This window comes from Symphalangus syndactylus, chromosome 6 (assembly GCF_028878055.3).
Source record: "Symphalangus syndactylus isolate Jambi chromosome 6, NHGRI_mSymSyn1-v2.1_pri, whole genome shotgun sequence".
In the NCBI taxonomy this organism is placed as follows: domain Eukaryota; kingdom Metazoa; phylum Chordata; class Mammalia; order Primates; family Hylobatidae; genus Symphalangus; species Symphalangus syndactylus.
The window spans coordinates 73,525,515-73,553,491 of NC_072428.2; the positions used below are offsets into that span (position 1 = coordinate 73,525,515).

General features: G+C 39.4%; 1 protein-coding gene and 1 pseudogene across 2 annotated transcripts; both read left to right on the top strand.

Annotated features, from left to right (window-relative positions):
• Window positions 1-6,654: 6,654 nt before the first annotated feature.
• On the top strand, window positions 6,655-12,731 carry LOC129483973 (tripartite motif-containing protein 49D-like). 2 transcript variants are annotated; one of them, XM_055281383.1, is made up of 6 exons: window positions 6,661-7,071; window positions 7,357-7,452; window positions 9,183-9,413; window positions 10,120-10,142; window positions 11,020-11,117; window positions 12,232-12,731. In XM_055281383.1, the coding sequence occupies exons 1-6, from the start codon at window positions 6,661-6,663 to the stop codon at window positions 12,729-12,731; spliced, it is 1,359 nt and encodes a 452-aa protein (XP_055137358.1). The 2 variants fall into 2 exon arrangements, with proteins under 2 accessions (XP_055137359.1, XP_055137358.1); XM_055281384.1 differs by lacking the exon at window positions 9,183-9,413 and having other exon boundaries at window positions 6,655-7,071.
• A 10,772-nt stretch (window positions 12,732-23,503) lies between these two features.
• LOC129485346 (cell adhesion molecule-related/down-regulated by oncogenes-like) lies at window positions 23,504-27,373 on the top strand (annotated as a pseudogene).
• The last annotated feature ends 604 nt before the right edge of the window (window positions 27,374-27,977 follow it).

The window sequence follows — 27,977 nt, forward strand, 5'->3', positions numbered from 1 at the left end:
GTTTCTGTGGAAGAAAGAGCAACATGTCATTTTGGTGTCTGGGTTGATGAAAAGCTTCTGAACATGTGGAGATAAGTGATTGCTCTAGTTTCTTCTCTTGCCAGTGTTCATTAAAGCACAGCAAACTATTTCTTCTGTAACAAAAATAAAAATCTCACACAGAGAGAGTCTTCCGGCTTTATAGTAGATATTACTGACTAGATGACTCACAACCCCTTCTATTCCTGGTTCCTGTCTGTAACATAATACTAATCTATTCAATTTCCCATTTTCTGAATGTGGATCTGGAAATTGGGTTTGATTCTAAGTGGCCTAGAATAAGTTGTAGTTGTTCCTATTCTTCTTTCATATAACTGCTGAATGAGTATGAAACAGTGGGAAAAACTGCCTTGGCCAAAGAAATATGAGAAGATGGCTAGAGGGTCTTAAGACATATTTTTAGAGAGAGACACAACAGTGGGGCAGCAAACCACCATGGCACATGTTTACCTGTGTAACAAGCCTGCACGTCCTGCACATTTATCTCAGGACTTAAAATAATATAAAATTAAAGTAAAATAAAAAACCAAAACCAAAAGAAAATAGAAAAACCAATCAACCAACCAAATAAACAAATAAAAAACAGCAATTAAACCAATTTAGGTTGAATAGAAGAGAAAAAATAATTAAAGATATTGGGCCTTTTTATTTTCTCGTGGATTAAATTAACTTCTCCTAGGGATACCCAAACTCTGAACTAACATACAGTAGGATTTTTGTTAAACTTAAAGAGGTTTAATTATATTTCTATGGTGTGACGGTGAATTTTAGGTATCAGTCTGACTGGATTAACCAACATCTAAGGAACTGGCGCAGCATTGTTTCTGGGTGAGTCTGTGAAGCTGTTTCCAGAGGAGAGAGACACGTGAGTTGGTGAGCCGAGTGGGACCATCATCCCTCAATGTGAGTGGGCACCATTCAATCAGCTGGTAGCTCAGATAAAAGGAAAAGGCCAGAGAAAAGGCAATTTCCTCTTTCTTTCTCCTGAAGCTGGTTCTGAGGCTTTCAGCCTTGAGCTCAGTCAAGATACCGGTATCCTCAGGACATCAGCTTAAAGACAGCCTATATTTGGAACTGCTCAGACTCCATAATCAAGCAAACAAATTATCCTGATGAATTCCCTCTCGTGTAGAATCATGTGTAGCTTGAGGACAGATACATGTTCTGAGAAATGTGTAAGGAGGTTTTATTTATTTACTTTTTGAGATGGAGACTCACTCTGTCACCAAGGCTGGAGTGCAGTGGTGCAATCTCGGCTCACTGCAACCTCCGCCTCCTGGGTCAAGCGAGTCTCCTGCCTTAGCCTCCTGAGTACCTGGGATTACAGGAACATGCCAATACACCCGGGAAATTTTTTCTTTATTTTTTTTTTTCCAGTAGAGATGAGGTTTCTCCCTGTTGTTCAGGCTGGACTTGAACTCCTGGCCTCAAGTGATCTGTCCACCATAGCCTCCAAAAGTGCTGGGATTACAGGCATGAGCCACTGCGCCTAGCCAGGCGGTTTTATTGTTTTGATATGATAGAATATACTTATACAAACCTAGGTGGTATAGCCTGCTACACACCTATGATATACAGTACAGTCTATTGCTCCTAGACTACAAAACTGTACAGCATGTTCTGTACTGTATACTGTAGGCAATTGTAACACAGTGGTAATTATTTAGTATTTAAACATATTTAAATACAGAAAAGGTACAGTAAACATACTGGTATTACAATCTTATGTGACCACCATGTGTGGTTTGTGGTTGACTGAGACGGCTCATGAATGTATCTCTACATGTATACATATACATCCTATGATTCTGTCTGTCTGGAGAGCCCTGACTAATACATAAACTATGGTCTTTGGCAATTTTAAGTCCTTTTCTTCACTCTCCTTTCTTTGATAACGCTGCTGAATTTTAGTGAAAGAAATGAAAAATCTTAGAATTGTAAATATTCTCCAGAGGTCATCTAAGTCATTTTAAGGAATTTTTCATAGTTTAATAAGACTAAGACTCAAGCGAGATGGCAACCACCATCACTTATCAAATTATATCTTATATATTTATTTGGTTAAAAAATGTGTTTTGATTTCAAAACTAGGATATTTTGTGGAGCTTTCTCATTTTTTTCAGTTTCACTATTTTGCGTCTCTCATCATTACCTTACTAATTTAAACTTATGTCTAAATGCTGAATGAATTAATTAACATTCATTAACGTTTTCTCAATTCAATTGTATAATATTAATACACTCATTACACATATATTTACACACACCTATGTGTACATACACGTATAAGTATCAACTCCATTTATTCATTATGCATACATATCTGTTGCAGCAAACACTAGATATTTCTATTTTTTCAAAACTATATTGAAGAATGATAGAAAATGCAAAATAACAACAATTAGTATCCTCATAATTCATAAAATCTATAGCAAGAATATGAATTACAAATGGCATCATTGTGTAGATTTAAGCTAATGAGATATTTTTAACTCTCCAATTTATTATTTTGTAAAGGAAAGAAGATATAATTTTATCAATATAAGTTTCACTCACCGCTGTATTATTTGAATGGTTCCCATGATGATTCTTCGAGAAATAATTCTGTTAAGTGTTCCTCAAGGTCAGGAGCTCATTCACCGCAGTACTGAATTTCAGAGGTCACCAAAATACAGCTCCCTCTAAGCGCGCACCTTCTCCTTTGGAGAAAACTGAGCTTGTCTCTTCTATGTCCTTTTATAAGAGTCTGTGAAGACCACACCCACCTCTTTAAGTGGGTGGAGTATTGAGAAAGGTTGAGAATAAGATGATTAGGTTTATGCAGTATGTAGATCACACTTTTGCACCTCTGATTAAATTATCATCACTTCTTAAAAAACCATGACTGAAATGAATCATATGTAACATTAATCCTATCAGATTAGACACACAGTGGAAATCAACTAAGATGCATTTTATACTGTTTATTGAGTTTCATCCAAGATACCGGCATTCCTCTAAGTTTGTCTATGCCACAAAGTCCAGTTTCATTCTCCTACATGTGGCTTGCCAATTATCCCAGCACCATTTGTTGAATAGGGTGTCCTCTCCGCAGTTTATGTTTTTGTTTGCTTTGTTGAAGATCAGTTGGTTATAAGTATTTGGGTTCATTTCTGGGTTCTCTATTCGGTTCCACTGGTCTATGTTCCTATTTTTATACCAGTACCATGCTGTTTTGGTGATGAATAAAGGCCTGGAGTATGGGGATGTAATGCTCAGGGTCCAGAGAGTCGGGTGCAGCAGCACAGCCTCATCCAGCAATTAGAGAAGGGATAGGAACAGAGAAAGGTGGGAAAGACTAGTGGCAGGTTTAGGAAAGGAACCAGAGCCCTTTGTTGGGTCGAAATGGGTGTGGAGGGTGATTCCAGCTTGTCTTCTGCAGCATGAATACCCTGACCTCCTGCCACAAACAGATATCTATACACAGCAGCATTCCTGTGACTGAGATTCTTGGTTATTTTCTTGCTTGATGCAATTTTCTTGCTTGAGTCAATTGATTGACTCCCGGAAAGTGGCGTAAAAATTGGTTCCTAATAAAATTTGCAATTTGAAAATATTCTATTTGAAGCAGATGAATGGTTAACAATTTTGGAAAACCTATATTTGCAGTGTGTGTCTAATCTGATAGGATATATGTTACATATGATTCATTTCAGTCATGGTTTTTTAAGGAGTGATCATAATTTAATCAGTGGTGCAAAGGTGTGATCTAGATACTGCATAAACCTAACCATCTTATTCTCAACCTTTCTCAATACTCCACCCACTTAAAGAGGTGGGTGTGGTCTCCACAGATTCTTATAAAAGGACATAGAAGAGACAAGCTCAGTTTTCTCCAAAGGAGAAGGAGCGCGCTCAGAGGGAGCTGTACTTTGGTGACCTCTGAAATTCAGTACTGCGGTAAATGAGCTCCTGACCTTGAGGAGTACTTAACGGAATTATTTCTTTGAAGAATCATCGTGGGAACCATTCAAAGAACCCAGGGTTGAGTGAATCTTATATTGATAAAATTATATCTTCTTTCCTTTACAAAATAATAAATTAGAGTGTTAAAAATATCTCATTATCTTAAATCTACACAATGATACCACTTGTAATTCATATTCTTATTATAGATTTTATGAATTATGAGGATACTAATTGTTGTTATATTTCATTTTCTATCATTCTTCAATATAGTTTTGAAAAAATTGAAATATCTAGTGTTTGCTGCAACAGATATGTATGAATAATGAATATATGGAGTTGATATTTATACATGTATGTACACATAGTTGTGTGTAAATATATGTGTAATGAGCGTATTAATATTATACAATTGAATTGAGAAGACGTTAATGAATGTTAATTCATTCATTCAGCATTTAGACATATCTTTAAATTAGTAAGGTAATGATGAGAGTTGCAAAATACTGAAACTGTAAAAAATGAGAAAGCTCCCCAAAATATCCTAGTTTGGAAATCAAAACACAATTTTTTGACCAAATAAATATATAAGATATAATTTGATATGTGATGGTGGTTGCCATCTCGCTTGAGTCTTAGTATTATTAAACTATGAAAAATTCCTTAAAATGACTTAGATGACCTCTGGAGAATATTCACAATTCTAAGATTTTTCATTCCTTTCACTAAAATTCAGCAGTGTTATCAAAGAAAGGAGAGTAAAGTAAAGGACTTAAAATTGCCAAAGACCATAGTTTATGTATTAGTCACGGCTCTCCAGACAGGCAGAATCATAGGATGTATATGTTTACATGTAGAGATACATTCATGAGCCATTTCATCCAACCACAAACCACACATGGTGGTCACATAAGATTATAATACCAGTATGTTTACTGTACCTTTTCTGTATTTAAATATGTTTGCATACTAATTAATTACCACTGTGTTACAATTGCCTACAGTATACAGTACAGAACATGCTGTACAGTTTTGTAGTCTAGGAGCAGTAGGCTGTACTGTATAACCCAAGTGTGTAGCAGGCTATACCACCTAGGTTTGTATAAGTATATTCTATCATATCAAAACAATAAAACCTCCTGGCTAGGGGCAGTGGCTCATGCCTGTAATCCCAGCACTTTTGGAGGCCGTGGCAGGCAGATCACTTGAAGCCAGGATTTCAATTGCAGCCTGGCCAACGGGGAGAAATCTCATCTCTACTGGAAAAAAAAAAAATAAAGAAAAAATTTGCCGGGTGTACTGGCATGTTCCTGTAATCCCAGGTACTCAGGAGGCTAAGGCAGGAGACTCGCTTGACCCAGGAGGCGGAGGTTGCAGTGAGCCAAGATTGCACCACTGCACTCCAGCCTTGGTGACAGAGTGAGTCTCCATCTCAAAAAGTAAATAAATAAAACCTCCTTACACATTTCTCAGAACATGTATCTGTCCTCAAGCTACACATGATTCTACACCAGAGGGAATTCATCAGGATAATTCGTTTGCTTGATTATGGAGTCTGAGCAGTTCCAAATATAGGCTGTCTTTAAGCTGATGTCCTGAGGATACCGGTATCTTGACTGAGCTCAAGGCTGAAAGCCTCAGAACCAGCTTCAGGAGAAAGAAAGAGGAAATTGCCTTTTCTCTGGCCTTTTCCTTTTGTCTGAGCTACCAGCTGATTGAATGGTGCCCACTCACATTGAGGGATGATGGTCCCACTCGGCTCACCAACTCACGTGTCTCTCTCCTCTGGAAACAGCTTCACAGACTCACCCAGAAACAATGCTGCGCCAGTTCCCTAGATGTTGGTTAATCCAGTCAGACTGATACCTAAAATTCACCATCACACCATAGAAATATAATTAAACCTCTTTAAGTTTAACAAAAATCCTACTGTATGTTAGTTCAGAGTTTGGGTATCCCTAGGAGAAGTTAATTTAATCCACGAGAAAATAAAAAGGCCCAATATCTTTAATTATTTTTTCTCTTCTATTCAACCTAAATTGGTTTAATTGCTGTTTTTTATTTGTTTATTTGGTTGGTTGATTGGTTTTTCTATTTTCTTTTGGTTTTGGTTTTTTATTTTACTTTAATTTTATATTATTTTAAGTCCTGAGATAAATGTGCAGGACGTGCAGGCTTGTTACACAGGTAAACATGTGCCATGGTGGTTTGCTGCCCCACTGTTGTGTCTCTCTGTAAAAATATGTCATAGGATCCTCTAGCCATGTTCTCATATTTCCTTGGCCAAGGCAGTTTTTCCCACTGTTTCATACTCATTCAGCAGTTATATGAAAGAAGAGTAGGAACAACTACAATTTATTCTAGGCCACTTAGAATCAAACCCAATTTCCAGATCCATATTCAGAAAATGGGAAATTGAATAGATTAGTATTATGTTACAGACAGGAACTAGGAGTAGAAGGGGTTGTGGGTCATCTAGTCAGTAATATCTAGTATAAAGCCGGGAGACTCTCTCTGTGTGAGATTTTTATTTTTGTTACAGAAGAACTAGTTTGCTGTGCTTTAATGAACACTGTCAAGAGAAGAAACTAGAGCTATCACTTATCTCCACATGTTCAGAAGCTTTTCATCAACCCAGACCCCAAAATGACATGTTGCTCTTTCTTCTTCAGAAACATGAATTCAGGAATCTGGCAAGTCTTCCAGAGGGAAGTCACCTGCCCCATCTGCATGAACTACTTCATAGACCCGGTCACCATGGGCTGTGGGCACAGCTTTTGCAGGCCCTGTTTCTACCTCCACTGGGAAGACATCCCAATTCTTACTCAGTGCTTTGAATGCATAAAGTCAACACAGCAGAGAAACCTCAAAACTAACATTCGTTTGAAGAAGATGGCTTCCTTTGCTAGAAAAGCCAGTCTCTGGCTATTCCTGAGCTCTGAGGAGCAAATGTGTGGCACTCACAGGGAGACAAAGAAGATGTTCTGTGAAGTGGACAAGAGCCTGCTCTGTTCACTGTGCTCCAGCTCTCAGGAGCACCGGGATCACAGACACTGTCCCGTTGAGTGGGCTGCTGAGGAACACCGGGTAAGTGATGCCTCTGAAGATCTATTTCTATTAAGGACACATGAAATTCCTGTGGGCCTATTTTCTTGGAGATTGGGTAAAGCCAACTCTGAGTCCCTTTAAGCAACTCTCTTTTGGGCTTTCTTAGCTTCAAACCTCTGAGATTTGACGAAGAAGTAGGGAAATAGAAGAAATGCCATTTCCTAGGGACTTTCTTGTCTCTCATTCTGGGCCCCCTCCCTATGAAACGGTCTGCATGTTACTTTACTGTCTTCACAGGTGCTTCAATTTGTGGCTCTTTTGCAGGTGAAACTTTTACAGAAAATGCAGTCTTTATGGGGAAAAGCTCGTGAAAATCAGAGAAACCAGAACGTGGAAACCACCAGAATCAGCCACTGGAAGGTTAGTCCTGTACTACGCTACCTTCTCCAGGAACTTACGGTGGGCAAATGGGTGACTCTTAAAATAGGAACTTGATATCAAACCATAATGATTCTGAGAGTCCATTAAAAAAAAAAGAAAACATTGAGGAAAACTGCACTCATTTCTTATGTAGAATAGTATGACTGTTAGATGGGATTTCTAACAAAACCATTGATGTTACACAAAGCATGCTGGTTTGTTTTCATACAAACCTGTAGCTATACACCGACAGATACAAGAAACTGGGCCATCTCACAGCATTCTATATGGGCTGGTTGGATATGCTGGGCATAAGAGTTATTTGACAGTCATGGAAAGCTCAAGTGAACCTTCTGAGCCTGGGTCAGCATTAATCTGAATGCTGGTGGACAAGTAGTATTTGGAATTGCATGGAAAATTTGAGGCAGAAAGAGTGACAGGGGAAATCTAGGGCAACCATGAAATTAAGAATCTAAACTAGTCAATATTGAATAATCCACAACATATGATGAGAAAAGTGGTGAGAAATACAGATTTGTGTCTTGAGGGAGACATGCAAACATGCCCGAAATATGGGAACTAGTATCTAAATATAAGGAGAATTCTGAGGACTTCAGGCAGAGAAATATTAAAAATGATTTTCTCTTTGTGGATGTATACTCGGAGGGTATGATAGCTAATATTAGTGTGTTGAAAAGTATTTCATAAGAACCTAGTCTATGTTGAATATTAAATTAGAAAACCTGCTAGTATGGAAGAAAGAAAGCATCTTTGTCCTCACAAATCGTACAATCCAAATGAGAGAGGCAAAAATGGTCAACAAGCAAGTATGTGCAATACATGATGTGGTCGAATGTGGTAGACTCTTTGTTGGAGAATAATCAAGCAGGGAAGTAGAAAAGGACAATAGAGGCCAGAAACTGGAGATTAGTGTCTGAGTTTTAAATAGGGTGGTCAGAAAAGAGACTCACTGAAAAATTGAAATTGAACAAAGTTTTGAAGCAGAAGGGGAGCATGAACATGTGTATGGATATATATATGGACCATGAGTGTGTATATATGTATACGTATATGTATATGTGTGTGTGTGTGTGTGTGTGTAAAATTCTAGTTGGAGAGAACAGCATATGCAGTAATTTTGAGTTTGTGTATATTTGGAAGCCCGGGGAACCACAAAGAAGTCTATGTTTCAGATTGGGATGACTTAGAAAAAGAATGGAAGGAAATGAACTCAGGGAGACAAATATGGCCAAATCATAAATGCAGCCTTATTAGGATAGGTTTTGCTGGGCAAAATGCATTTAGCTGGACATGTTAGTCCAAGGTCATTTCACATATAATGAGTTTAAGCAACTTGTTGTGTATCTCAGAAATAGAAATAATTATTTCCTTTCTAGTAACTATAGCTCTATACTCCAACTCTTCAGCATGAACTGTTCTTACTTTTCCGTAAATATGGGTTGGAATAGAGAAATTCAAATTGTGTTTTGTTTTTATTTCCAACTATCTTAGAACACACATTATCTTGAATAAATGTAATGTAATTGGTCAGATACATCTGTTTTGATCTTTATGCAGAAAGAAAGGAAAGGAAAAAAATTTGTGGATTCTAAGAACTGGCAAGACTGATGTTTAAACTGTTGGGATTTCGAAAGACAAAGGGAACCAGTGAGATTTAATAGGAGATGGATAAATACAATTCTCTTTTGACTAACCCATTATCACTGCAGGAGTATGTGAAATTAAGGCTAGAAGCTATTAGAGCTGAGTATCAGAAGATGCCTGCATTTCATCATGAAGAAGAAAAACAGAATTTGGAGATGCTGAAAAAGAAGGGGAGAGATATTTTTCATCAACTTCATTTAAGTAAAGCCAAAATGGCTCATAGGAGGGAGATTTTAAGGGAAATGTATGAGGAGCTGAAGGAAATGTGCCATAAACCAGATGTGGAGCTACTTCAGGTACAAACTCACAATGTGGTTTCAGGTTTTTGACTATTCACATGTATAAGTATTTTCCTCGTGGCTGAAATCCATCTCCCTACCTTTATTTCCATGATGTGTTTCCAAAAACACATTCACATAACTAACGCTACTTTATTGGGAGAGTATAGCCCCGCCAAGGGATTCTACCAGGCCAAAGGTCAATCCTATTTATCCACCAGCCACAAAACTTTGTGGAATGGTCAAGGTAACAGCCCCAATAACTATTCCACAACTAGGTCAATAATACATTTTGGGTTGTCAAACATGCATAAAATTGTGAGTGATTCATTTCCATTTAGGTTAATTTGAGGACATGGCAAGATCAGAAGTTTTGGGAATCTAGGCTAATATTATTTTGGGATCCAATCATTTGGGTAATAGGTTCTGGGAAAGATGACTGATTAGGTTATTCGAGGTTACCATGGAGCACAGACTCTCTGGGCCTCTTCTCCCTTCGCTTCTTTAGAGAGTATCTTCAAGACTCAGACCTTCCCAGGACATTAATTAGTGGCAATATGACTGACTGGGTTTTTCATTACAGAAGAAATAGAAAATGCTTTGCAGAAGAGAAGATGGTAGGGAAATAATATCTTGAGGAACTGACTCCACATTTTACACTGAACTTAATGAAAGACGCATCTTGTGAACTGCACTAAATCTTTCTTTTTTTTTTTTTTTACAGGCTTTTGGAGACATATTATACAGGTGAGTGTGTACCTGGATTTTAGAGTATGTTCTTTCAGTTTCCACAAATATCAAAGCAGGCTCTACCAAAGTCATGGCATAAATGATTAAGATATTGATTGATACTACTTTATTCTTTTTTCGCGTCTACTTTCATTCCCACACCAGAAAAGACAAGACCACCAAGTAAATAAATACATACATAAATAAATAGTGAAAGAAAATTTAAAAAGAACATGTTTATTCCTGATTTTGTTTTATTGCTTAAAAGCCTGCATAGGTGAAAGATGAAGTTTTGTTTTGTGGATGGTGAGAAAGTCACCACAGGAAGCAGGAGAGAAGTGGGGGAAGTATTTTAGCAGTGACAAAGTTGATGATTTGTTGTTCATACCTATATACATATCAGTTAACAGTTCTGAAAAATAGATTGAAAAAACTGTGGAGTGTTAGAACTGTATGAGTCTCTAGGAAAGCTGGTTTCTAAAAGGCAGGTCTAGCTGCCTAGAACAAGTTTCACATTCTTTATCTTAAAAAGGAAGCAGCAGATGCAGCAGTCTCCCCAGAACCCCGCTATTTCAGACAAAGATGTCAGGGGAGTCTTCCAAGAAGTGGAACTCAGGATTTTGTTTCTGAATATTCTCAAGGCCATAAGGCTAAGGAACCTTACACATTTGGGGCAAAAAATGAGAAAGATCAGACTGAATTCTGACTCAGACTCTCCCACTATGCTTTAAAATATGGAAACTGTAAATAGGAATTAATTTCCAAAAGGAAGTAATTTTTGAATTATCAGATTTGTGGGTTCAAAGGATTCTCATGAAATGTCTTTTAAATGCAAATAGTGACTTTTATTTATTTTATGGCTGTAGATGTTGTAACTGCAGGTTTTTCTTTGCAGGAGTGAGTGCGTGCTGCTGCACATGCCCCAGCCTCTGAATCTAGAGCTCAGGGCGGGGCCCATCACTGGACTGAGGAACAGGCTCAACCAAATCCGAGGTAAGTCTCCACCCACAGGCAGCACTCCCACTATCTAAATATTATTATTGTTAGGATCACACAGGTAATATTTCACCCTTTATCAAATATTTTACTTCTTTATAGACGTAAGTGAACAATATAATCATGCAACCCTTTTGTATCTATGTCTGTATAGTCAGATTTATAGCATTAAGTTTGAAAGATAGTCAAAAACAAATATGTTATGGCCTCATATGTACTGAGTAATGTAATGGGAGAAAGGAGCAGTGTAGCAAATTTAAAAAAGGAGTAGATGGAACAATGCTCAGAATGAAGGTGAGTTATTTAATGCTAAATACAAAATTTTACATTTCTTTAGTGTATTCATTTGAACAGCTAAGAACTGTTCTTTTGGGGAATATAGTATACTGGAGATTCTTGGGGTTTTAAATTTTTAAAATGGATATATATTATGTATTTCCAAGAAAATTAGTTAATGGGTAAAAATAAAAAGAAGAAATCATTTTGTGAATACAAGTAAAATTACATACAAAAAGAAGTTCAGTTTAATTGCAATATGAAAAGCTACATGTTAAGTCTAAAATCCAGCTTCAGCCCCAAGCTAGCATGGAGGGCCACAGAGAGACTGGTAAAAGATTTTGCAGAAATCTCCTTTAAATTATCACTTTTGACATGTACTTATGGATTTTTATCCAGTTATCTAGAGCAGTTCTTGAGTAACTGAAAATCTTCACTTTCTTTCCAAAATGATAGCACTAGTTTTTAAGAATAAGAGACATTTCTAAATAATGATCTTGATAACAGCATAGCACTTAGGGCATATAATGTGCAGATTTTGCTTTGAAAATTGGATTGAAAGAAGTTGGTCTTACATTTGGCTCTCAGTGTGTAAGTTTTCAAAACTCTTTTAATATCTGTGGTTAGCGTTTTGTTTGTCTTGTAGATAATATTAATCATCTCTACACTTTATTAGAAGTTACAAGCAAAAGTGTCCTTGTGACTTTACATTTCCTGGTAAATTAACTTCTTGATAGAACGCTTTTTGCGTATTTACACCTGTCTATGCATGTTTTCTTTCTTTCTTTCTTCGTACTTATTTATTTATTTATTTATTTATTTATTTATTTTGCAGTGGATATTACTCTGCATCATAATGAAGCCAACAGTCATATCTTTCGATGTGGACACTTGAGAAGCATTTGTATTGGATGTGACCATCAAAATGCCCCACATATCACTGCAACACCTACAAGTTTTCTTGCATGGGGTGCTCAGAGTTTCACCTCCGGCAAATACTACTGGGAGGCCCATGTGGGGGACTCTTGGAATTGGGCTTTTGGTGTCTGTAATAAGTATGGGCAAGGGAAGAATCAGAATGGCAATATATATGGAGAGGAGGGACTCTTTAGTCTTGGGTGTGTTAAGAACGACATTCAGTGCAGTCTCTTTACCACCTCCACAATTACACTGCAATATGTCTCAAGACCTACCAGCCACATAGGATTATTCCTGGATTGTGAAGCTAGAACTGTGAGCTTTGTTGATGTTAATCAAAGCTCCCCCATATACACCATCCCTAATTGCTCCTTCTCACCTCCTCTCAGGCCTGTCTTTTGCTGTATTCACCTCTGACCAGAGACAAATCAGAAATGTGTTCATCTGCTGTGGGAAACCCTTTATCCCAGAAAGCTTTCTTCCTTGTGCCTTATCAAACAGGACAAATAGGTTCTGTTCCATGTCTTGAATTGCATTCTAATGTTATTAAAACTCATTTATTGTGTTACTATTAAATGCGGTAAAAACACTAAAAGTATATGTATTGGTTGTTTATTAATTAATTTCTGAAAAATCATTATTCATGATCATGGCATAAAATATATTCTCTGTTTTCTCTTTTCTTCACTTCTGACTGCCACTGAGTGAAATAATAGATGACAGACATGTTTGAATGAAGTTACAATCTGCGGAAGACAGTGGGGATCTTTCGCTTCATGCAAAACTTGGAGTGAAGTCTCAATGATAACTGTGAAATGTTTCTCTTTCTCTTTATCTAACTATATCGCATTTATCCATCATGTTTCATTGTACTAATCTATCCCTTGAGTTAATATCACCTGACCTTCCATGCTGGGCTTCATTTTGGAATTCTCACCACATATATAAATAATCCCGCATTATTAGTGTGCTCTTCTACATTGAAATACACAAGGTGATCAGAACAATGCTGGATTAATTGAATTTTTTTAAAAAGTAACTAAATATTGACTCCTACCTCAAAACACACACAATCATTTCCAAATAGATTCAAGTCCTGAAGGTAAGGGGAACATGATACAATATTCTCATAAGCCTTTCTTAACCAGGACAAAAATTAACAATTAAAAAAATTATTTGCTTTATATTAATGATGACTTCTGTGTTTCAAAAAACATGATACCAGAATTGAAATGCAAACCATTAGTGGAGAAAGATATTCACTCGAACATATATAAAATAAAATACAACACATGTGCATGATGAATACTTAAAATGTATTTTAAGTATTTTTCCAGATTCTTCCAGATTGGCATAGAATAAACTTGGATGGCAGAGTCAATGATGATATTTGCTGTGGAAGTGGGAAACCATTTTTTGGAGGACAGTAGTAATGCTGTGAACTTATGCAAACAACCAAGTATTCAGTAGCAACTAAGATGTGTCTCCATAAGATTATTTTACAGATGCGTATCTGAAATCTGAAATTTGGGAGAACATTCTACTAGTGTTCTCTAGTGAGAAAATACAGCTGGAAGGAAGAAGGGAGGGAAGATGAAGGAGAGAAACAGAATGCATTTGAGAGAAAATGCTATTTAGACTAAAATAAAATACTTCAGATACCACGACAAAGTGGTTAAGGTGTGTCTTATGGAGCAGAAATGGCAGAAAATACCACAGTAAAGAGATCTACAGTTGGATTTTTAGTTCTGGCTTTTATTCTGTCAATGTTGTGGCTTCTAAACACATCAGTAATCTCCTTTGATCCATGTGCTAATTAACAACCCACACTCTGCCCCCTCTCCCAGATTCTTTCATTGTTTTAAACCCGATCTAATTCTAATCCAGCTAGTCACTGTAACAAACATAATCATCTAAGAATTTTAAAAATATTTTTGATGAACTAGTGAATATACCTCATTCTCAATAAAAATACTGTTTGAGAGGAAAAGTCGGTGGTATTTAAAACCATTTAAGTGCATCCACGCATGCAGAGATATACATATATATGTATTTATTTATGTATCTTAGTTAATTGCATCAATTAGAGTGGCTACCTGGATTAGGATTACATTGGGCTTTGCTGATGAAAGAATTCGGAATGTTGTTTGGTTACCCTGTAATGCCTATATGAATATATTAACCCTGTAATTTTATTACTGGAGAAATTCCCTTAGATGTAATCAAGGATGATTGTACAGGGATGTATATTGTTGCACTCTTTCCAATCATGAAAGAGAGAAAAACAAACACACTGTAATGTGGAAATTGTTTAGAAAACTAGAATGCATTTTACTAAACCCTGTAAAAACAAACACCATCTATATGTATCAATATGTTGATACTAACAGACTTTCTTTTGTCTCTTACGTGACTATCGTTCCTATTTTGCCCTAGTATTTCTATTAGGGACAGACATAGTATTTTATTATGGATGGATATAGAAACAAAAATAATTCCCTCTACAGAGGGTATAAAAATTATATATAATTATATATTATATATATAATGTAGTATATAATATAGGTAAATATTTATGTATTTATATTTTAAATAAAATATATTATATATTAAATATTATATTTTTATTTATATATTATATTATTATTTATATGATAAATATATACAAATATAATAATTATTAAATATAAACAATATTTATATTATATTTATCATATAAATAATATTTATATTATATTTATCACATAAATAATATTTTATATTTATATGTTATATAATATATTTTATATATAAGAAATTACATATATATAATATAGGGACTCGATTAGTTTCTGCTAGTGTGAAGACAAGTCATATCATATCTAGGGGCCATGATGATAGGAGCAGTCAGAGGATTTCTTGCATTGTGATGAGTGCATATATGTTAAACGAGCCACTTATCAGTAGAATTGATAGCAAGATAACGACTAGGGTTACTTCTTATGAAATTGTTTGGGCTACAACTTGTAATGCGCCAGTTAGTGCATAATTTGAATTTAATTGCTCATCCTGATCATAGAATGGAGTAGACGGCTAGGCTTGATATAGTTAGTAAAAATAGGAGGCCTATATTAAAATCAATTAGACCATCTGGTATAGGGAGGGGGGTTCACAATAGGAGAGCGATAGAAAGGGCCAGGGTTGGAGCAATAACATAAAGGGTAATAGTAGATGTTGAAGGCCATAGGGGTTCTTTGCTGAAAAATGTTATTGTGTCAGCGAATGGTTGAAGCAGTCCCTAAGGGCTTACAATGTTAGGCCCTTTGCGTAATTGTATGTAGCCTGAGTTTTCGTTAAGTGAGTGATTTAAAATCAATACCGATAATAATGATAATTATTAAATAGTTATATTAATGATAACAATAAAATTATTAACATTAATTATTTATAATGACTGATATTAACATTTAATAGTGATCTTATTAATTAGAAAACAATAATATTGGGTACCAATAATTAATATTAATAATATGAAAACTTTTTATTAGCAATTATTTCTCAATAATGATATTGGTAATTAATATTAATGTTAATAATAAAAAGTAATAATTAATAATAATATTACCCCTAATACCGCAGTGGGTGTACACCCACATATGATATTGTTCCTAATGTCCAGGGAGGGAGAGAGCATGGTATTACTTTCAATATGGCAGTAGGTGTACACCCATCCGGTGATATTGATCCGAATATCCAGGTGGTGGAGTATGACGTTACTCCCAATACAGCAGTGGGTGTACATCCACCCGGTGATATTGCTCCTAATATTCACGGAAGAAGAGAATGATATTACTCCCAGTATCGCAGGGAGTGTACACTCCTTCTGTGATATCTTTCCCAATATCCGGAGGGGGAGAGGGTGATATTACTCCCAATGTCGCAGGCTGTGCACACCCACACTGCGATATTGTTGCTAATAATATCCAGGAAGGGAGAGGATGATATGACTCCCCACACAGCAGCAGCTGAACACCCACCCTGGGATACTATTTCAAATATCCATGGAGGGTAGAGGGTGATATTACTCCCAATATCGCAGGGGGTGTACATCCATTCTGTGATGCTGTTTTTAATATTCAAAGGCAGAGAAGCTGATATTACTCCCAATATCACAGAAAGTGTACAAACCCGTGTGATATTGTTCCTACTTCTGGAAGAAGAGAAGATGGTATTACTCCCCATGTCGCAAGAGGTGTACACCCACTCTGTGATATTTTTCCTAATATGCAGGGCGGGAGAGGATAACATTATTGTTAATAGCGCAGGATGTGTACAGCCCCCTAGTGATATTGTCCTTAATATTCCGAGGCAGAGACGATATTACTCCCAATATCGCAGAAAGTGTACAACACCCCAGTGATATTGTTCCCATGGTCCAGGAGAGAAGAGGATGATATGACTTTCAGTATCACATGGGGTGGACACGCCCCCAGTGATACTGTTTTGAATTTCAACGTGGGAGAGGATGGTATTACTCCCAATATTGCAGGTGGTATAAATACTTCTTTGATATTGTTCCTAATATTCAGGAGTGGAGAGGATGTTATCACTCCCTACATTGCTGATGGTGTACACCCATCTGTGATATTGTTCATCATTTCTAGAGGGGAGGGGATGAGTGTACACCCACTCTGTGATATTTTTCCTAATGTGCAGGTTGGGGGGAGGATAACATTATTGCCAATATCACAGAGAGTGTACACCCGCCCTGTGACATTGCCCTTAATATTCAAAGCAGAGAGGATGCCATTACTCCCAATATTGCAGAAAGCCTACACCTCCCATTAATATTGGTCCCATGATCCAGGAGAAAAGAGGATGATATTACTTTCCATATCACAGGGAGTGTACACGCCCCCAGTGATATTGTTCCTAATTTCAACGTGGGAGAGGATGATACTACACCCAATGCCGCTGTGGGTAGAAACACTCCTGTGATACTGTTGTTAATATCCAGGGGGAAGAGGATGCTAATACTGCAAATCGTGCAGAGGATGCAGACCCGTCTATGATACAGTTGGTAGTCTCCAGAGGCGGAGAAGATATTACTCACAAAAACGTAAACACGCTGTGTGTCAACCGTGGATCGTAATATCCTGGGGGGGGAGAGGCGGGGTGACATTACTCCCTACACCACGGGAGCCGCCTGCCCCCCTGCGATGTGGATCCTAATATCCAGGCGGGGAGAGGGGAGTGACATTACTCCACTACTAGGAATTTACCTCTACTGCCACACTTGGTTAACACCCTGGGACGTTACTTTCCCTATTCTACGGGGATGGCGCTGCCAAAATGACAGGGGGTGTACACCCTGCTATAGTATTCGTAATATTGTAGGGGAATGTTCATCCTGATGTCACAGGACTGTACACACTGTGATATTATTCACAATATCCTAGCGGGACATTAATAATAATGTCACAGTGTGTGTACACCTTGTGGTATTATTCGTAATATCCTAAGGGGAGGTTACTTTTATTGTCACACGGCGTGTGTTCCCTTTGATATTCGTAATGTCCTAGAGGGATTTTACTCCTTATGTCACAGGGTTCGTCCACCTTATCAAATTACTCGTATTATCTTTATAAGATGTTACTCCCTATATCACAGGGGGTGTACACTCTGTTGATATTATCATAATATTCTAGGGAAATGTTACTTTTAATGTTTCAGAGGGTGTACACTGTGTGAAATTATTCGTTATAGTTTTGTGGGATGTTACTCCTAATGTCACACGGGGCGTACACACAGTGTAATATTCTATGGAAATGTTACTCGTAAATCACAGGTCCTGTACCCCCTTTAATATTCTTTGTAATATTCTAGGAAAACGTTAGTATGAATGTCACAGGGCATATACACCCTGTCATAAAATTCGTAATATACTAGCGGGAGTTCACTACTAATTTCACAATGCGTGTACACCCTTTGATATTATTCGTGTTATCTGAAAAAGATGTTATTACTGATGTCCCGATGCATGTACATTCTCTGACTTTATTCGCTTTATCCTCGGGGGATGTTATTTCTAATATCACAAGGGGTGTACTCCCTGTGTTATTTTTCATAATATCCTAGGGGAATTTTACTTTTAATGACACAGTGGGTGTACACATTGTAATATTCTTCATAGTATTCTAGAAAGATATTACTCCTCAGGTCACAGAGGATGTACACCCTGTGATATTATTCGTACTATCATAGGGGACGTTACTCCAAATGTCACAGAAGGTATAAACACTGTGATATTACCTGAAATGTGTCAGGGAAATGTATTCGGAATGTCAAAGGGCATGTACATCATGTGTGCACAGCCCCTGTGATATTCTTTGAAATATTCTCGAGGGATGTTAATCCTAATATTACATATGCTGTTAACTATGTGTGAACACCTTTGCGGCATTATTCCTAACATACTAGAAGGATGTAACTCCTAACATCACGTGGGGTATACGCCACGTGTGTACACATCCTGTGATATTATTCATAATACCTTAGGGAGATGCTCATAATTTTACAATTATTTACGTAATATTTTAGCGGGATGATACCCCTAAAGTCACAGGAGGTGTAAACACAGCGATGTTATTCAGAATATTCCAGGGGGATGTTACTCCTAATGTCACAGGTGTGTATACCCTGTGATATTATTCACACTATACTAGTGGGATATTACTACTAATGTCACCTTCTGTGTGTACACCTTCTGAATATTATTCGTAATATCCTGGGAGGACGTTACTCCTAACATCAAGGGTGTACACCCTGTGTTATTATTAGTAATATTCCTGGGGGATTTTACTTTTAAAATCACATGAGGTGTCAACCCTGTGATCTCATTCGTAATATCCAAGGAAGATGTTACTCCTAACGTCACATGGGGTCTACACCGTGGGATATTCTTTGGAATACCCTAAAGGGACGTTATCTTAATGTCATAGGGTGTGTACACCTATTGATACAATTTGTAATATCCTAAGGAGATATTGCATTAAAAATCACAGTGGGTGTACACACATGATGTACACCTTGTGATATTGTTCACAATATCCCAGGGAGGTATAACTTTTAATATCACAGCAGGTGTTCTCTATGTGTGTACACCCTGTGATACTATTCATAATATTTTAGGAAAAATGACGCTTCATATCGCAGTGGGTGTACACACTGTGATACTATTCGTCGTATCCTACAAGTATATTACTCCTATTGGCACAGGGGTTTAACATCCTGTGACATTATTCGTGGTAATCCAGGGGGATGATTTTCCTAAAGTCACAGGGTGTGTACACTCTGTGATATTATTCGTAATATTCTTGGGGGATGTTACTCCTAACGTCACAAATGTGTACACCCTGTGATATTATTCACAATATACTAGCTGGATATTGTTACTAATGTCACAATGCATGTAAAGCTTGTGATATTATTTGTAATATCCTAAGGGGATGTTACTCCTATTTTCACAGGGGGTGTGCTTTCTGTGCTATGATTCCTAATATCCTAAGGGGATGTTACTCCTATTTTCACAGGGGGTGTGCTTTCTGTGCTATGATTCCTAGTATCCCAGGGGGATGTTACTCCTACCATACAAATTGTGTGCACTTTGTTATATTATTCATCATATCCTAGAGTGATGTGACTCCTCATGTCAAGGGAGTGTACATCCTGTGATGTTATCCGTCACATTCTAGGAAGAGGTTAAGTCCTAATATCACAGAGGGTGTGCCATATGTGAAGTTATGCGTTATAGTTTCAGGGGATGTTACTCCTAATGTCACACGGGGTGTACAAACAGTGATATTATTTGTAAGGTTTTTTGGGTATGTCACTCCTAATATCACAGGGGCTGTACACTCTGTCATATTATTTGTAATATCCTAAAGAAATGTTACCACTGATGTCACAGGCGGTGTATACCTTGTGGTATTATTCCCAATATTGTGGGATGATGTTACTCCTAATGTCACAGAAGGTGTTCACACTCTGATAATATTCACAATATCCTAAAAGGATGTCACTACTGATGTCACCATGCATGTACAAAATCTGATATTATTTCTTATATCCTCAGGTGATGTTACTTCTTATGTCACTGGGGGTGTACTCCCTGTGATATTATTCATAATATCCTAGGTGGATGTTACTTCTAATGTCACAGTGGGTGTACCTTTTCGATATTATTCATAATATTTTAGAAAGATGGTACTCCCAATGTCACAGAGGATGTACACCCTGTGAAGTTATTCCTAATAGTTTTGGGAGCTGTTACTCCTAATGTCATCCATGGTGTATACACAGTGATATTATTCATAATATTTTATGGAAATGTTACACCTAATATCACAGGGGCTGTACATCTTGTAATATTATTCATAATATCCTAAAGAAATGTTACCTCTAATGTCACAGGGAATGTACACCGTGTGATATTGTTCCCAACACTGTAGGGGGATGTTACTCCTAATATCACAGGGGGTGTTCACAATGTGATACTTTTCATAATATCCTAAATGGATGTTACTGCTAATGTCACAATACATGTACATCCTCTGTATTTGTTCATTATATCCTTGGGGGAGGTTACTCCTACTGTCACACGGGGTATACTTCCTGTGATGTTATTCCTAATATCCTAGGTGGATGTTACTCCCAATTCCACAGGCGCTGTACATTTTGTGATATTATTTGCATTATCCAAGAAAGATGTTACTCCTCAGGTCACAGGGGATGTACACCCTGTGATATTATTTGTACTATCCAGGGGACATTACTCCAAATGTCACAGAAGGTGTACACTCTCTGATATTACTCGTAATGTGTCAGGGAACTGTACTCCTAATGTCACAGGGCATGTATGTTATGTGTGCACACCCCCTGTGATGTTATTTGCAATATTTTTGAGGCATGTTAATCCTAATATTACATACGCTGTTATCCATGTGTGAACACTTTTGTGGTATTACTCCTAACATACTAGAAGGATGTAACTCCTGACATCACATGGGGTATAAGCCATGTGTGTACACATTCTGTGATATTATTCATAATATCTTAGGGAGATGCTGCTCCTAATTTTACAAGCTATGTACATTATGGGTGTACACCCCCTCTGATATTATTTGTAATATTCTAGAAGAATGTTGCTGCTAATGTCCCTGGGGGAGTACACCATGTGTATTACATGTATATTACATTTTTACACTACTTTCCAGGAGTCAATCAATTTTGTCAATCAATTCACTATTCTTGTTGCCCAAAAGGGTAGAGATAATTACAGATCACAGATCTGTCTAGCATTAGCTAAGGACGTTTTATTACAGAGACGGATGCATGTGTGTGCCTGCACATGTGTGTGTGTGTAATTCAATCATAATTCAAAGGTTTAAGCATTGTGTGGGTGGAAGATAATTCATTCTGACTCCTGGCTTCAGAGTCCATGTTTATTGCGAGAAAAGAGGGTCACGCTGGGAAGAATAGTAGCCCTGTGCCCTCCAGAGCTGCAGCATGCTTGGGAATTGTGAGGCTTCCTGCCTTCCAGGAGATTTTGGAACTGGGAAGATGTCACCAGTGACTAGCACAGTACCACCTTCCTTACATCTGCCTGTCATCCCTCCTCAGGGCATCCAAATGTGGCCCTCTCCTTAACTTCTTCCTCTGCTTCTCTTCTCACAACCCTGCGATCTGAGCACTCTCTTTACCTCTGCACAGTATCGACTTAGGGAAGCCCCAGCACCTGCTGCAGTCAGGGCCGCAACCCTGAGCTGAGTCTAGTAGAAATTTTGTGAACTAAACATAGAGCAAGAAATGTAAATTAGTGCAGCCACTATGGAAAACAGTCTGGAGATCTCTCAAAGAACTTAACACAGAGCTACATTTTGATACAATTATCTCATTACTGAGTATATACTCAAAAGAAAATACATCATTCTACCAAAAAGACACATACCCTCCTATGTTGATGGCTGCACTATTCAAAATAGCACAGACCTAATCAACCCAGGAGTTCATCAATCGTAGACTGCATAAATAAAATATAGTACATATACACCATGGAATACTATACAGCCGTAAAAAGAATGAAATCACATCCTTTACAACAATGTGGATGGAGCTGGAGGCCTTAATTCTAAGCAAATTCACGCAGGATAGAAAGCCAAATGCTGTATATTCTCACTTACATGGGGGAGCTAAATATTGAACACACATAGACATCAATATGGGAAAAATAGACTCTGTGTACTACTTGAGGGTGGCGGGAGAAGGATGGGTTAAAAAAATACCGACGGGAGGCGGTCTCTGCAGCCTGCCTTGCCTGTCTCTCTCTGGGATCGCTCCTCCTCCTGCTCCTCTCCTGCTCCTGTTGGGCCTTGTGACCACCTGGTTACCTATAGGCAGGCCTCTATTTAGAGTAGCATTGCCTCAGGGATGGGTCCTGTCACTCCGCACCCCACCCCCAACCCAGTTACACTCCCCTGAGACCTGGTTCCCTGTTGAGGTCACTCAGTGCAAGGAGACCCGGGACGTCGCGGCCCGCTCTCCCCACCAGCGCTTCTGCCCTGGCGTGGGAGGCACCACACTCTCCTCTGCCCTGTGCCAGGCCTGAAGGGGCCCCTTCAGATCACAGCCGCCACCACAGCCGCTGCCTCACACCGGAGAGCATGACACAGGGATGGCTTTCCCAGCTGGCTGCCACACGGGAGCTCTAGATGCTCAGCCCGCCCCGTGGAGAGACCTAAAATCAAGGCATGACTTAACAGCTTATTTTGTAAGAGAAAAGCTCAACCCAAAGGCAGATTGTTAGTTTGGACTTTATTGCAAGCAGAACTGCTGTGATGTGCTTTTAGCACTGAAGTGAGTTCCAGGCTAAGAAGAGTAAGTGGCTTCTCTGCTTTCCCTCCCAAGCACAAGTGTATTCACCTTGCAGACTTGAATCACTGAAGATGTAAGTCAGCTGTTACTCTCATTTTGGGAGACACCCTGTGGACAGCATGAAGACTGTCCCTGATCAAAGTCTTTAGTAAGCAGGAAGGAGTCAAGGTTAAAGAATGTGTTTGCTTACCCTGGACTACAGTATTTTGGAAAATGAACCAAGGCTTGGGTTTTGCTCTGGAAGCCTGTCCTGCCTGCTTCTGTAATCTGGCGCTCTGCATCCAGATCTTGGCCCTTTATGGACACCACCGTCTGTTACTCTTACAATTCTCTGCTCTTTTGGGAGTTCAGACCTGGCACCTTATTTCACTTCTGAGCTACCCTCTGCCATCCAGAAACTTAGTGGACCAGTAGAACTATATTGTTCTGCTAAACCTGTGACCACTCACATCTCAAGGTCGCATAATGGAAAAAATAGAATAGAAACATGGAATACATTAAGATTCATCAGCGGACTTTGAAAATTTTTCTCTTAGCTCCTCCCTTTTGGGTTACTGCCAATGCATTTTCAACAATAGGTCAATGTTGTTGTAAGTGGCCCTGTAGCAGTATCCACAGCAGTTCTTGGTGATTTTGATTCATCCACAAAGCATTTTATTACAGCAAAATAATAAAGGTGCTGGTTTCATTGGCTGCAGGGTACCAGAGAGTAACCCCAAAGCTGAGGTGTGCACTAAAATCCGGGGGAAGAGGCTGAAGCATTCCACAAAGAATTACTTAAATCCTCCACAAGAACATCTGTAGATTTTGAATGTATCCTTGGAGGACAAGGGATCATACAAATGTGCAGCTTATAATCCGGCCACACATGAATTAAAAGTTGAACCCATTGGCCAAAAGCTCCTTGTGAGTGACCTTTCTTCAGATGATTTTGGCATTCTTCCCCTGCTCGTTCACAGGTATTAGCTGTTCATTCACATGTACCTTTGGAGTGTGTGTTTAGTGGGGTCCTGGCTCCTCAAGTGTGTTGGCTAAAGAACAGGCAGGATATTGCCCCGGGAAGCAACTGGAGAAGGTTGTGTTCTCATCTTGCCATAGATAGCATTGACCCAGTGGACTCTGGAAACGATTTCTGCATGGTGGGAAACAACTCTGGAGATGTAAAATATGTGGCATCCATGGTTAATGTACTTGAACACTCTCCTACTCTAAGGGACTACAGGATCAGATAGTGTCTCTACTTTCCACAGAACACTTTATCTCTGATGTTTGTAGGAACCCAGCTGCCAACCATAACTGGTTTCATAATGCACAGCCTAATCATCCTTCCTCAAGACATTGAACTGCAGGAAATTGACTGAAATTCAGTGGGGTTATTATGCAAGATACTAGGCTACACCAGTGTTTAGCAGATAATGAGACTGGATTTATGCAGTCTACTGGAAGACTTGAAATAGAAAAAGGCAATGGATTCAAGCAAGTTATAATTTTGGCACCAGCAAGAACAAAAGTGGTAGACGGAGACGTTGTTACTCTGTCCTTCAATGCCACCAGGCTGTTGGGTCTGGTCATTTGTTGGTATGACAGCCACGGATTGATAACCAGCCATCTCTCTTAAGTCCTTAGATCTAAATCTCAAAAGTCAAACTTTCCAAGACCTGGAATCTTGGACCTAGAGCCTGTCTACTTCATCATGTCCCAAGCTGGCTTGAGCTCTCTCCATACTCAGGCTGTGATGCAGGAGCATGTGGAGAAAAACATCTGTGAAGCCACAGATGAACATGGTACCATGCAGGCAGAACCACCTCTCATGGTTGTTCTTTTTGAAACAAACAAAAGGAGAAATAGTCGCACTTTTTGTTGCTACTCAGAATAATGAAGAAGAAAATAAGAGATGGTTCAGAAACTGGATTATTCAGCTCATTTCCAGAGAAAGTACATCACAGTGCAGTTTCTAGAAACATCAGAGAAAAATGCCAGTGGTATCTTTGTTCCTGAGGCCCCCACCAAATTGAAACCCTACAGACTCTCATACCAGATACATATAACCTGGTGTGGAGGGCAGGCAAGGAAAGTGGACTGCCCATCAATGCCTATTTTGTGAAGTATCAAAATCTGGACTATGACGTTGATGTGATGGGAAGTTGGCACAGGATTTGAATCCCAGGAAGTGAAAGTGAGCTTCATTTAGCTGAAATGGAGCCATCTGGTCTTTATGAACTCTTGCTGGTAGCAAGAAGTGATGCAAGTGAAAACCTGCCTGCCATGCTTACCATCTGAACCAGCAAAGAAAAACAGCATCATCAAAAAGCACCCAGACATCCTCTCAACCCGTAGGCACCCACAAGTATCCTGTTGTTTCAGAAGCTGCAAACAACAATTTTGGAGTGGTGCTTACAGATTCATCTAGGCACAGTGGTGCCTCAGAGGCGTCAGATAACGTGATTATCTCCACTGCATCAGAGACGTTGGTCTATGTCACTTGATTTCCTTGGGCAATTGGGAATTCTTCAATCGCTGCCTTCAAGGTCAAATATAAATGGATGAGGACCAGTGACTGGCTGGTGGCAGCTGAACATATCTTTCCTTCCAAAATTCCTGTGCAAGTTTGTAGTATAGAACAAGGTTCAACATAACAATTTTGGGTCATTTCTATCAACCATTATGAAGAGAGTTTTCAGAGATCAGCGTCTCATCCTTATCAGGTGACTGGGTTCCCCAGTGTTTTTTCCAACTGTGCAATAACGCACCTCACATTGTATACACAGAGGCTGTCAGCGTCACTCAGATTGTGCTAATGTGGACATACATTCCACGAAGTAACAATAACACTTCCATTCTTTTGTGTCTATAACTGACCCACAGATAATGACAACGACAATGTTTATAAGAGGGATGTTACAGAAGGTTCAAAGAAGTGGCACATGATTGGCCATCTGCTGTCAGAAACTTCCTATGGCATTAAAAAATGCAGTGCTTCTGTGAAGAAGTGAGTTTAGCAATGTGATGATCTACGAGACTAAAGTGAAATGTGCTCCTGGAGCTTCTGAGTATCTGAAAGGCTTGAGTACCCCTCTGAATTCCTCAGGAAGTGAAGGAAATGCGAGGCCAGTAACCAGCCCTCACAGAAGCAGTGACATGTTATATCTGATCCTTGGCTGTATGCTGGGTGTCTTGGGCCTCATTCTTATGGTTTTCATTGAATCGTGCCTGTGGAAGAATCGCCAGCAGAATATCATACAGAAATATGACGCTCCAGGGCCGGGCGCGGTGGCTCACGCTTGTAATCCCAGCACTTTGGGAGGCCGAGGCGGGCGGATCACGAGGTCAGGAGATCGAGACCACGGTGAAACCCCGTCTCTACTAAAAATACAAAAAAATTAGCCGGGCGTAGTGGCGGGCGCCTGTAGTCCCAGCTACTCGGAGAGGCTGAGGCAGGAGAATGGCGTGAACCCGGGAGGCGGAGCTTGCAGTGAGCCGAGAGGGCGCCACTGCACTCCAGCCTGGGCGACAGAGCGAGACTCCGTCTCAAAAAAAAAAAAAAAAAAAAAAAGAAATATGACGCTCCAGGATACCTCTATCAAGGATCAGATATTAATGGGCAGATGATGTAATAATATACCACTCTCTCAGGAGCAAATGAGATAAATGGAAGTGTTAATGGAGGGTTACTGAGCCATGGCGGTCTCAGCAGTGGCTGTTCCCACCTTCACCATAGGGTTCTCAATGGGGTCAGTGTAATTGTGAATGAGAGCTTAAATGGAGGATTTTACTCTGGGCACACCAACTCTCTTACAGCAATGGGAATGGAACTGGAGGTTGTAATCCTAAGCAAATTAATGTAGGATCAGAAAATTAAATGCTGTATGTTCTCACTTATAATTGGGAGCTAAGCATAGAATACAGAGAGACATCAGTATGGGCAAAATAGACTCTGTGGTCTACTTGTGAGTGGAGGGAGAGGGATGGGCTTAAAAAACTACTTATTGGAGGCGGACTCTACAACCGGACTCGCTTGTCTCTCACAGGATCCCTCCTCTTGCTCCTGGCATGCTCTGGGCAGCCCTGAACCTGCCGGGTTACATGTCCACTCCCCTCCGCCTGGAGGAGCGCTGCCGCTTGGGCGCGCCCCAGGTCCCCTACCCTGAACCCTGATGCCGGGCTCCAGAGTCAAGGTGCCAGAAGAACCAGGACCCAGCGCCGGCCTGACCTACCAATCGCCTGCATCCTGGCCTGCAAGACACCGCGCCCTCCTCTGCCCGGCGTGGTGCGTGGAGAGACCCCTTCAGATCACAGCCTCTGCCGCCATAGCCGCCACCATAGCAGCCGCCACCATAGCAGCCGCCACCATAGTAGCCGCCGCGGGCGGCAGAGGGAAGGACCTGAGGGTGGCTTTCCCAGCCGGCGGCCCCACAGGGACTCTGGATGCTTAGCCCGCCCGGCCGAGAGATCTAAAATCAAGACATGACTTAACAGCTTATCTTGTAGGGGAACAGCTCAACTCAAAGGCAGATTGCTAGTCTGGACTTTATTACAAGCAGGACTGCGGTGATGTTTATAGTACTGAAGTGAACTCCATTGTAAGTACAGAAAGTGGCTTATCTGCTTTCCCCCCCCCCCGAAGCACAATCATATACACCTTGCAGACTTGAGTCACTGAAGATGTAAGCCAACTGTTACTCTGAGTTTTGGAGACTCCCTGTGGACAGCATGAAGACTGATCAAAGTCTTCAGTAAGCAGAAAGGAGTCAA

Bases quoted from the DNA above. Each gene is read 5' to 3' on its own strand.
- LOC129483973 (XM_055281383.1), top strand. From the start codon at position 6,661: ATGAATTCAGGAATCTGGCAAGTCTTCCAGAGGGAAGTCACCTGCCCC. The intron at 9,414-10,119 runs GTACAAACTCAC...TTTTTTTTACAG, and splicing joins CAGATGTGGAGCTACTTCAG to GCTTTTGGAGACATATTATA. The intron at 11,118-12,231 runs GTAAGTCTCCAC...TTTATTTTGCAG, and splicing joins CAGGCTCAACCAAATCCGAG to TGGATATTACTCTGCATCAT.